General features: G+C 46.6%; 1 protein-coding gene across 2 annotated transcripts in view; it reads right to left on the bottom strand.

Moving 5' to 3' along the window:
• The window catches only part of LOC119390964 (general transcription factor 3C polypeptide 3), a 156,634-nt gene that overhangs the window by 87,627 nt on the left and 56,388 nt on the right, over nt 1–12,619 (bottom strand). For both annotated transcript variants that reach the window (XM_037658677.2, XM_037658678.2), the window contains exon 8: nt 10,274–10,361. In XM_037658677.2, coding sequence (XP_037514605.1) covers nt 10,274–10,361 — 88 coding nt within the window. The remainder of the gene's footprint in view (nt 1–10,273; nt 10,362–12,619) is intronic.

Here is a 12,619-nt window from a genome sequence, read left to right as displayed (position 1 = left end):
ACTGTGAAGCGCTAAGTGGCAGACTGCCGCCGCGCGGTGACGGCGGCTTCTCCACAGTGCCTAATTTCCCTCCTCCGTGCCTTCTCTGCTTTACTCATTGTCCCCTCCGCGTCTTCTCCGAATTACTCGATCATCCCCTCTGTGTCTTCTCAGAATTGCTCGATCGCCCCCTCAGCCATTGCCTCAGCTCTCTGTCAACCACACACCGACCCGAAGGCAGGCAGTCACTCTGGGCGTCAAAATCCTCACACACAAAGAATGGAGGCTGTCGTTTTTCCAGTCTACGAGACCTACGGGAACCACGTAACCATAGCAACACCACCATTGTGCGCAGTGTATATGGCCGATAAGACGCCATTTCCTCCACTTTTCACCCAGAGCGTGTTTGTTTTCGTGTTACTCTGCCCACCGTGCGGCACACTTCCAGTCGCTGTTAGTTTTTCTCTGGCCTGACATGTCTGCCTACCTGCGGGTAGCCAACCTGCCAGGAAATTTGTTCTGGAAGATATCTGGAAGGTTTCTGGCTACCAGATGCCAAAAAGAGACGATGCGCGCTCGCCGCCATCTTTGTGAGGACTTGACAGACTGCAGTGCGGGCGCTTGGGAACTTCACCTTCGGTTGCCATAACGTCTGGCGTTATCTTTTAAAGCCCGTTCCGCCGTGCGAGATGGTGCGCGATTGCGAGTGGTGATGAACATACCGCCGCATGTCAAAAGTTAAGACAGAACGCAAACCGATCAGCACATGTGTGCGACGTAGCATGCGATAACCATGAGCAGCTGTCACTTTCGGGGGCGCTTATCACTTTCGTGAGATTTCGCATATCATGTTGTACCGCGATTGTTACATGCACTGTGCAGAGTTGAGCTTGTTAAGCCGTTAGCGGCGTGGCAGTTTTCTTCTCGGATGGGGCGAGTTGCACGTGATCGTATCCCGATTTCACATGCTCGAGAAAATCGCTTCAGCTCTTCGGAAAACCTTCAGGAATGCAGAAAGCTCTTCGGCAATGCAGAAAGAACCAACGCTCACGCAGTGCAAAGTTTCGTTTGCTGCCATGGCGGTAGCAGTTCCTCACCTTTACGCTGGTTGGCCCAGCGTTTGATTTAGCAATATCCAGGTTGTCTCGGGATTTCAACACACATGATCACGACGTTGTTTCCTGTCAGGTCCTGAAGTAGGTGGCTGACCTCTGGGTGACAGCGAGATGCCAGAAGTCCGAAAATCGAAGAGTCCCTCTATGTTTTCTGAGAAATAAATGTTTTTGCCCTTGCACCTCAATATGGGCTTGTCAGCCTCAATTTTTACTGGATTCGGATCGTACGTTTTCCCGGATTATACGTTTATTTCTTGCAGTTTTTTTGGAAATGTACAAACGAGGTTCTACTGTACTCACGTAGCACAAGAAACTTGTGAAGCCATGTCAATGACAAACATTTAAAGGGCCAGTAAACATCCTCGCAGTCCAAAATTTTTAATGGAGAGATAACTGCGCACTTGTATGATGTCAACGTGCTGTCGCAAGGATTTTGGCAAATAAGTGCTGTAATAAGGAAGTTACAGGGTATAAAGCAGCCTGTCTTAGCTGGTTTCGGTTTATTCTTGGCCTCCCCACCCTTCTCAGCAGCGAAGAGGGGTACGCGTAGCCCTTTGCCATGACTATGACCACTTAAGCAACGTAACACAATGACAGCGCTTACGTCATCGACGCGCAGCCAACTGAGCGAGGCTTACCCTCTGGGTCACTTGTGTCAGAGCAGCGTGGCGAGGAAGCGCAGTGTAAGAGGTGCGAGGCACTGGCAAGGTAAACAAATATGCCACGACACATGCGTCCTTCCCCTAGTGGTAAAGTTCTGAGATGCCTCCAAATCTCAGAACCTTTCGTTCTGGCAATACCCTTGTCCCGGTAGTCTCAGCTCTACCAAAACAGTAGAGAGCAACGCAGGAAAATGAAACTGTGCACTGCACGGCCAAAACTGCATCACCGCAGGGTTAGGGTGCCATTTCGTAGTGCAAAGGACCAATTGATGAAGTCAGTGCTACGCAATGTTGTCAATGAACAAGGCACAGAAAGGCCATACTTTCTGCACTTTAGTCAGTGAACTGAACCAACTAGCCCAGCAACGTGTACTGCTAGGTTGCAATGTTGCCCATGGGTAAGGTTTAGGCTTGTGCAAATAGTAAATTTTAGGTCCAAAGCGAATTTAAAGCGAATAGTGATTTGGTCGAATAATTTCGAAGCGAATTCAAGTAATATATATCACATATTATAAAGAAAAATGAGCATATTTGTTATGACCCAACTAACCTGCACAATATTTTTCAAGTTGAAACAAGGCGTATGCATATGTCATTCTTTTTGGTTCAAAGGAAAGTGGAAGCAACTTTGAGTAGTAGCAGGATTTGACTTTCGGTGGAATACAAGTTATAACCTGTAAAATACGTGACATTTTACAATTTACTATACTACTTAGAGCATATAAGGTGGTATAACGATCTCTTAAACTTAAAAAATAAGAAATCGATGTGAGGGTAATACAGTAAAACCTCATTAAGGGGGGACACGGGTCTTAGAAGGCCGAAAATCGCGAAAAAATCGACTTTTTGAAGCTGACATTTTCGGAATCTATATCTATTTTTGCACAAGTCTGCTAAGTTTGTAGCTTCTATTTTCATTATTTCCGCCGTAAAATCAATCTGTAACACCAATATGAGGTTTGTCTGAGCGCAAATTGACGCTAAAATCGCGCTCTTTCCGCGCCGAACCGTTGCCGGTACACACGGGCTATCGTGGCCATCTTGATCTCGTTTGGAAGAGCCGTATTTCATCTTCAATTTCCCGCCACCGCTGGCTCGCCTTGCTCATTGGTTTTCTAGCAAAAACGCGTCATCGAGAAGTACAAGCGCGCGATTCTATTGGCTGCTTGGGGCACGTGACAAAATCTAGGCATCCGATTCGCCAAGCGGCGTTTCCGGCGTCTGCTTCACCGCCGAGACGCGCGTGAGCGTGCGCCATTTTGTCCTGGTGTTGTCGACTGCCTACAGCTATGGGTCCTGTCATCAAGAAGTTCTGCACCAAACACAAATTCGGAAAGCGGGTGAGGCGATCGCTAGCCGAGAACTTCAGGAAGCGCCCCGCAACGACCCAGAACAACGAGGATGACGAACTCGCAGCGGCCGTTGACGCCAGCGCGGTAGGCCTAACGGACGCTAGTCCTACGAGCCCGTCAGTTGCCGACAACGTCGCGGAAAGCGGCCGTGTGCGTCACGACACACAAATTCTGCAGCCCCAACAGGTAGAAGACAAGAAGAAGGCAGAAGTGAAGCTGCAAGAGATTTCATCTGTTGCGGCGACAGAACGGAAGCGCAGCCTTATCGCTAAACGCGCGGACGCCGCGGGTCCCCCATCTGATAAAACGACCTTCACCATCCTGGACTTGGAGGCGGTAAATGCTTTGATAATATCGCATTTAAAGTGCAAGATTTACAACGGAGACACCGAGATCAGGAGAGGCGAGCAGGAATACGGCCTTGCCGTCAAGCTTGAGCTAGTGTGTGAACTGCGGTGACGGGTCGTCAAAGTGGAGTTCGCCGCGCGTCGACGGACAGCAGAAAATAAGTCCATTCACAGTAAACGTGCTCGCCACCCGCCCAATGCAGGCTACTGGCAACAAACAGACTGCTTTTAACGACATATTTGCAATGATGAACATATCGCGTCGCGGCCTCCACACGAAAACGTGGCAGGCGTACGTGAAGAAGAAGCTAACACCTGCCGCTACTCTTGCTGCCTCGAAACTCATGAGTGAGTGCGCGAGTTCGGTTCGCGACATCTACGCGGAACTCAACGTGGACAACCCGGGAAACATCGCCGTGTCATACGACGGATCGTGGATGACGCGCGGACACTCGTCGCATATTGGCGTCGGTACCGTCATTGAACTGATAAGCGGCCTCGCTGCAGCAGAACTTGAAAAAAAGGCATGCTCATGCTAACAATCAGTCTGATTATATGCCTGGTGCATATTAATCACTAAAAGTATGTGTGCCTTTGATATTTTTCATTCTGTAATGCTAAATAAAGTTTTAACCTTTTTTGCTCATTTTCTCAAAACATAGATTTTGGCCGCTTCCCTTGTTTGCTTCTTCTGTAAAAGTCAACCTAGGACAGCTAGAGCTACAATTCTTTTTGCACAACCTAGCTAAATGTGCATAAAAAGCAATGCTGCAAGCAGATTTTCAATCTGCAATTCCAATTTTTTTTTTATATTAGTTTAAAATTTTCTTGTTTTGGCTAGGTGTAGGCCATGAACTCATTAGTGCTGTAAATTGAGAAGTAGTTGTTCGATTTCCAATCAGCTTGCAGCGTTGCTCTCCTTAGGCTTTCTGGTATCTATATATGGGTTTATAATGATGTTATGTTGCATAGATAATTTTTTATTGTTTCAGCAAGCAATAGAATGAGATTACTAATTATCTCTGGAAATAATTGACCTGTGTAAAATATAACTGGATAGTTAAATAAAGCTAAAAAAACTGAACAAAGCAGTGCAGTTTCATCTAATTTGGCCAAGAAATAACCTATCTTATCTCTAAAAACCATGTCCCCCCTTAATTCGAACGTAGTTATTTTGAAATCCTGCATAATTTGAAGGATTTTTGCAATGTAAATTTGAGTGGATAATTTGAAGCGGCTGTCAGTAGCAGCCCGGTTAATTAAAAAACTTTGGGTGCCATGTGCCAATTTCCGATTTAGCCGCAAATCCGCAGAAACCATGGCCTTTGGAGCCACAAGGCAATGCAGTGTAGTGATACTAATGAGTGACAAGTGAAGCATCTCAGCCTCGCTGCTGCCAGCGCAAGAAGAAGAAGAAAAAAAAGCGGTCTCGTGGTCAGCTGAAAGGTGCGCCTGCGGAAAAGAAGGCATGCTTTACTGCAACACAGCGGTGACACGCGGGCAGCATGATGCATGCTTCTCACAACGTCAGCACGTCATAATTTACCCATTTTTGCTGGGAAAATAGAGAAATTAATAAAGGACGGAATGCACGGTGTATGAGAACCTCCGATTGACGGTTGTTCCGGCAATTTGTGCACTTGCACTGCTGACGGAGTTTTCGAAGTAGGCGTCTGCAACGCCCCTACTTCGAAAACTTAGTTTGAAAACTTCAATGATCATCTTTTCCACCCAGAACGCATCGCGAATTCCGTCACACTGGTCATTATTAAATTCTTTATTTTACCAGAAAGAATGGGCGAATGGTTGCATCATGATGCGCTGACGCTGCGAGGAGCAGGTAACATGCTGCCCGCGTGTTACCACTGTGTTGCAGTGAAGCACGGCTTCTTTTCCGTTGGTGCGCATTTCAGTTGACCACGAAACCGTTTGAGGAGCTGGCTCGCCAGGTTCTTAAGCTGGGGCAATGTCCCGTGTCGTAAGCGTAACCTTAGTTACATAGGCGACCGCTACAGGTGCAGCTCACGCGAAAGAGAAGTCTTCTTCCTCTTGCTCTTTGAGTGCCTCGATGATGACGCAGGCAAAACCACATACTATAGCATAGCCAACTGCAGCATGCGCAAGCTCGCGCGAAAGAAAAGACTTCTTCCTCTTGTTCTTCAAGCGCCTTGATGATGACATTAACGCAGGCAAAGCCACATTTCCTCGATTTCCTCGACCACACGTTCGGCCACAGCTGCAAGGTCTGCGACCGCTTGAGGTTCGACAACAACCTGACCACAATCGCTACTATAACAACGTGTGACGTCTTTATATGACAGTAGAGGAATTGTACGGAGCATTCCCGGTTTACCCGATTATCTCCGAGCCAGCTCCTCAATCATCATTCACTTCGTGGACATGGCGTGATTTTTTTCCCCTTTCTTTTTTTTTTCTTGCACAGGCAGCAGCGAGGCCCGCCGTTTCCCCGGTTTAACGGCAGAATTGGGACCGGGTATTGCTGGAAAACATAACCCTTGGAGCTGCAAGCTAGTTGGCGCAGCAAACGACCACCTCTGATTACTTCCAGTAATTCAAAGTTCCTTGCATCCCGTTTTTTGTATGGTTGGTTAATTCGAGAACCCGCTTAATTTGAAGATTTTGCACAGTCCCAGTGACTTTGAATTAACGAGGTTTTACTGTATGTTCATTTAACCTTGAAGTGTGGCTTTGCGGCAGTGCGGATTTCCCCTGGATAGGAGTATTCACGGCATAGCACCCCTCCGCTGCAGTGAAACCACCTTTACAGGGGGTAACATGCGGTTTGTATAGGTCTATTCATTCATTTTGAATACTTCGAAATTTCCTAGAATTTGAATTTGTGTCGAAGCAAATTTGAATAGTGTAATATTCGTTCGAATATTCAAAGTGCTTGAATATTCGCACAAGCCTAGTTAGATTACATCACTGTGTGGGCATAAAGAACTGGTCAGGTGCAGGAGAGAGGTGCTGGAATGGTTTTTTGAAATGGAGCGTCTGCGCAGCGCTGTGATAGTCACAAAATGTCATTGCCCTGGTCCAGTGCTGGGCAGTATCGAAGATACATGCATCTTCGATACTATCTTAGATACTCTTTGGGTATCTTGTATCTGTATCGCGATACGTCTAGCAAGACGTATATCAGTATCTGTATTTCCGATACGTTGAAGAATGTATCTTGTATCTTAAGATACAAGATACCGCGATCGCAACACCGCGGTGCGAAACAAAAACGTTGGTTGAACTCAAGCTGATACTGCTCCCACTGAGCCACCAGATTAAAACTAAAGACAATGACAGTATTTTATCTTTCCGCCAGAGTTTTCCAGCGAGGGCAGGTGATGAGCTCTGAGCGTCCCTATTCAGGGAGCAGAGTCATGTGGTGGCGCTCGTGTCGCCTCGACAAACGCGCAAACGTCTACGCCCAGACGTTTTGTTTTGACAGTTTCCTTTTTTTTTCGTTTTACTTGTATCAGTCCTATGGCACTTGGCTCTTAGCTACTATCCTGTGCCGCGTACTCCAACGCGTGCGGTGTCTTTTGCACAAATTCTGATGCCGCTGTAGTGTCGTTATCGAAGTTTCTCTTGCGTTGTGCGTCGTTACGAAGTCTGAAGAATGCAAGGAAAGGGGTTGCTTTGCGTCTCGTGGCTTTCATACATCGGTGATTCGAATGAGTTCGTCGATGCAAGTTTGAGTAATACGCAAATAAGATTCTAACAGCTATAGCACCAGCGGCACCGATGCTGGATTTAACAGAACAAGCATTCACTTAACAGAAGCTATCTTGGCGTACGTCTCCTTTTCTGTTATTCAATGAGTTTTCAAATCATAGTTGGATTGTTAGTACAAGTTCTTTCTAAGCTGTCCTTTTCCATACCACACATAACCTATGTCTCTGTATTGCTTCTTTTGGGGGATCTGCTTACGACAATATGTCTTTAAAGTGCTGGCAACGTAAGCCCTGCTTTATCCTTACTTTTAGCTGTCTGCATTATTTCTGCTGCTGTTTACAGACTGATATTATACTTATGTTTACTGTTATGTCAAGGCGACATTGAGAACAAATATATAATAATGTGCGCGTGCTTGGAGTAAACAGCAGCAAAAGTTCTGCTTACTCCTTGGTAAAATAGCGAAATTGAGTTTTCATGATAATAACGTAAATTATTAGAAGCCACCTCAAAGATGTTAGCAAAGGGATTGGAGAAACATTATTATACAAAATGCTCAGTTTCTCTAATGAGCGTCTCAACGAGTCGGCTTAGGCTATTTTACATTGGCACTGAATTCTCTGCGGTCTTACCTTAAATGCCTAATTGTCATGGCTATTAGGGGTTACCCGCCGCGGTGGTCTATACTCTGTTCCAGAAGTTCCGTGCAGCAGAGCCAAGGCTACATGACCCTTCCACAGTGCTGCACGGAACTTCTGGAGCAGAGTACTCTGTTCCAGACTCTGTTCCAGAAGTTCCGTGCAGCAGTGCCAAGGCTACACGACCCTTCCACAGTGCTGCACGGAACTTCTGAAACAGAGTATAGTGGTTGTGGGGCTTGACTGCTAACCAGTAGGTCGCGGCGGCCGCAATTCGATGCCCGTGTGCTTATATTTCAGTTTTATAACACCACGTGGTCGAAATTGCCGGAGCCCTCCACTATGGCGTCTATCATTACCATATCGTGGTTCTGTGGGACGTTAAACTCAAAAATTACTATTAGCTCTTGGGAGTGCCTCCTGTATCGTGTTACTATGCTTATTCGCTGTGTTTGATACAGAACCTCTTATCTATTTTACTTAGTTATATTAGTTTTTTTCTTTCTTAGTCTTCTCTAAATATTTTTACTGTTACTAATCACCCGGTAATCGGAGCTTAAGTGGCAATATAGTGTGAATAGCGGCGGTGTCCCGCGACACTTCGTGCAACTATAGAACACGTCTGACACGTTTTCTGGGCTGCAGATATTCTCTCATAACAGAAAATTGTTAGAAGATCGCGCATTACTGAGTACGTCGCTAACGAACGGTTTACACCAGCAGATAAGTGGAATATAAAAGTAATTGCAGGTTTTTGTCCTCTACGTAAACAAGATGCGTCGCAAAGGAAGTCGCTACCAGCGTTCTCGCTGATGTACACCTGTCTGGTGATCGGGTATTGCGAAAACCGTGATACGTTTACGGCCAAGGTAGAACTTAACAATGGGATTTGCAGGATTGTGCGGATGCTTCTTATTGAAGATGGCAGCCCGCTAGCTGGCCCGCAAGCAGAGCATCGACTCCACCCAATTACAAAAGCGGCAAGCAAAGACCGTTACCAGCGAAACCTACAAAGAGCTGTCATGGTAAGCAGCTAAAGCAACCCCAATAAGTTGTTTCAGAACAAAAGTAATATACCTTCAGCAAGTAATACAAAACTTTAGAGATACTAACAGACATTCCATTCAAATGAAACAAAATTGGTCGCAGTTAATAAACTTTCAAGCGAACATTCTTGTGCATCGGCGTTTATATACAGATATATAATAACAAATTTCCGAATGTATCGAAGTATCTTAAGATACAATTGGAATGTATCGTATTGGATACAATCGGCGTTGCGGTATCTTGTATCTGCATCTCAAATACTTCTTGCCTGAGTATCTTGTATCGTACCGCGATACAATTTCAAAGTATCTTTGCCCAGCCCTGCCCTGGTCTTGTGCATGAAATCATCATCATCATCATCAGCCTGTCTACGCCCACTGCAGGGCAAAGGCCTCTCCCGTGTTCCCCCAATCAACCCGGTCCTGTGCTTTCTGCTGCCACGTTATACCTACAAACTTCTTAATCTCATCTACCCACCTAATTTTCTGTCTCCCCCTCACGCGTTTGCCGTCTCTTGGAATCCAGTCAGTTACCCTTAATGACCACCGGTTATCCAGCCGACGTGCTACGTGCCCGGCCCATATCCATTTCTTCTTCTTGATTTCAACTATGATGTTCTTGACCCCCGTTTGTTCCCTGACCCACTCTGCTCTCTTCCTGTCTCTTAAGGTTACACCTATCATTTTCCTTTCCATCGCTCACTGCGTCGTCCTCAATTTAAGTTGAACCCTCTTTGTAAGTCTCCAGGTTTCTGCTCCGTAGGTAAGTACCGGTAAGATGCAGCTGTTATATACCTTCCTCTTGAGGGATAGTGGTAGACTACCATAGTCCTCCATAAAGAAAGCGACAGAATCCCTATAAAGAAGGGCGTACGGCAGGGAGACATGATCTCTCCAATGTTATTCACCGCGTGTTTACAGGAGGTTTTCAGGGCTCTAGATTGGGAAGAATTAGGGATAAGAGTTAATGGAGAGTATCTCAGTAACCTGTGATTCGCTGATGACATTGCATTGACGAGTAATGCGGGAGACGAATTACAGCCCATGATTACTGAACTGGATACGGAAAGTAGAAGAGTAGGTCTGAAAATTAATATGCATAAAAATAAAAAAATGTGGAACAATCTTGGCAGAGAACAGTGCTTTGCGATAGGTGGCGAGACACTGGAAGTTGTAAAGGAGTACGTCTACTTAGGACAGGTAGTAACCGCGGAGCCGAACCATGAGAGTGAAATAACCAGAAGAATAAGGATGGGTTGGGGCTCATTCGGCAAGCATTATCAAATCATGAATGGTAGTGCATGAAATAGCGAGCTTTTATAGAGGAGGTGTAAAATAAAAGTCGGAGCCTGTTTATAGGCCCTATAACAAATCAAATGACTACTGCAGGTTACAGCACTATGTCACCACAAGCAGTCAAGATATTGCTGGTATGCCACAGTACCTTCGGAGGAGACGTGGGTAGGGAATTTCTTCACGGCATTGAGAAGCACCCGAGTGGCTGCAGCCACATTGCCTCTCTGGTGATGCACCTGCACACACACACACATTCACATCAGTCTACAAATTGCCGACAGCGCACAATTAAACATGAAAGTGATGCTGAAACGTGATAGCTTTCATCCTAGTCATAGCTAGCATAATGCTGTGACACTTGAGCAGCCAGATTACTCCAGCTAAACCAGTCACAAGTACTCAAATTCCTTTCTTGCATGGTATTGAAAAGTATTATTTGGTGCATTTTACGTGAACCACACCCAACTGCTTGCTTCTGACATTTGCATTGTTACGTCACTAAGAGTCGCAAATAAAGCCAATAGTCAGACTACAAAGCAGCCAAACTAGCCAAACCACACGCAACAACTGCAATTTCACTCAGAAAGAAATTTTTTAAAAGTCACAGTTTTGCCGCAAGAGTGAAGAAATGAACGCGATAGCAACAAACTTGAATGTTAAACAAAGTAAGGCTAGCAACTAACTCCTTTAGGATATGATCTGGATTGCTAACTCTGCAAAAGTGTCATAAAACTAAAACACACCCCCTCAATATGCTGTGGGATGCGGAGCCGGTGAAGGACGGATCCCAACATAAAACAAAACGATGTTTATTAACGTAGTAGCAGCAGCAGGGCAAGCATGCCGATGCTGCGCTTCGAAAGGTTAGAGAAACAAACATGAAACCAAGCTTGATAGTTTGGGTTATATAGCCAGCGGTGGTGACGTAAGCCTCCGACGGAACTGCGTGGCGCTGTCTTTTATCGGAAGCGTGTTGCAGCAGGTAGCTGTGTCACGCCGGGCTAATCAATGACGAGGCGGAGGCTGCGCCAGTCTGTGCGCAGTGGTCGCCACATCACCCCCCCGCGGAGTGCAGAGCCCTCAGGGTCTGTAGAAACCTGGGAGGCGTACCAGACGTCCAGAGCGTGTCGTGAAAGGAGCGGGCTGCGACGTCGGTGGCTGTGGACGGACGCCAGTTGAAAGAGTGGCGCTGCCAGGTTCGTTCGCCGCGATGTACGCGGGCTTGAGTCGGTCCTGTCCTGGTCGGTAACACGGAGTAGCGAACGGGTGCTCTATTTTTTCCTGGGGGCCGGGGCTGAGAGTGGCGTAGAGGACGGGTGTAGAAACCTAGTGGATTTTGCGAGCCGTTCCGCTGACGGGCGGCGCTGCGGAGAGACGCTTCAGGAGGGCCGAGTGGATCCGCGAAAGAGCGGTCGCACCGGGCGCGCTTGTGTACGTGGGCGCTTTCACGGGCTTCTCCGCGACTGGTGGCGCCGTTGTAGTAGGTGCCTGTGGCTGGTGGTGTATCGTCGCCGAATCGGAACTGCGTGGCGCTGTCTTTTATCGGAAGCGTGTTGCAGCAGGTAGCTGTGTCACGCCGGGCTAATCAATGACGAGGCGGAGGCTGCGCCGGTCTGTGCGCAGTGGTCGCCACATCCGGCGGGTGCCGGTGAAGGACGGATCCCAACATAAAACAAAACGATGTTTATTAACGTAGTAGCAGCAGCAGGGCAAGCATGCCGATGCTGCGCTTCGGAAGGTTAGAGAAACAAACATGAAACCAAGCTTGGTAGTTTGGGTTATATAGCCAGCGGTGGTGACGTAAGCCTCCGACGGAACTGCGTGGCGCTGTCTTTTATCGGAAGCGTGTTGCAGCAGGTAGCTGTGTCACGCCGGGCTAATCAATGACGAGGCGGAGGCTGCGCCGGTCTGTGCGCAGTGGTCGCCACAATGCCTTTACTTGCCGCATACTGACGAACCCTTACCCGGTTATTCTTCTTTCACACTCTCTACCATAGTAACACATCATTTTCAAAAGCTCATATTTTTCCAGCACATCACATCTCGTCTAGGCTAGACCATGTACATTAAGTCAAACCAATTTTTTTTCCCACTGAAAAATACTGGATTTCACCTTTTGCACTATCAATGGATCAATAGAGTACACTTCCATCTAGCACTGTCACTAACAACAATTATCAATCTTTTTCAGTCAGCACTCCACTCGTTCCTCGAGCGTGAAAACATTTTTTTAATAGTTAACTTCATGATATTTGTTACAGCACGTGGTGTCCCATTGTTGTTCACTTCAGAAACTGAACAAAACAAAGTTATCGTCCTGACGTGGTCACTGCGTTGTGGAATGTTGTGTACAATTTCTTCAAAATGTGGTACTGCACTGTCCTTTTTAGTACTGTAAAATTTTGCATTTTGGCACTGTATTTCTAGTGTTTTTTTCAATTGCCATAGTGTTCATATCTTTCACTCCTTTGTACCCCCCCCCCTCCCATGTAAT

This window comes from Rhipicephalus sanguineus, chromosome 4, assembly GCF_013339695.2.
Source record: "Rhipicephalus sanguineus isolate Rsan-2018 chromosome 4, BIME_Rsan_1.4, whole genome shotgun sequence".
NCBI classification, from domain to species: domain Eukaryota; kingdom Metazoa; phylum Arthropoda; class Arachnida; order Ixodida; family Ixodidae; genus Rhipicephalus; species Rhipicephalus sanguineus.
This window is presented reverse-complemented; position numbering and strand designations above follow the sequence as displayed.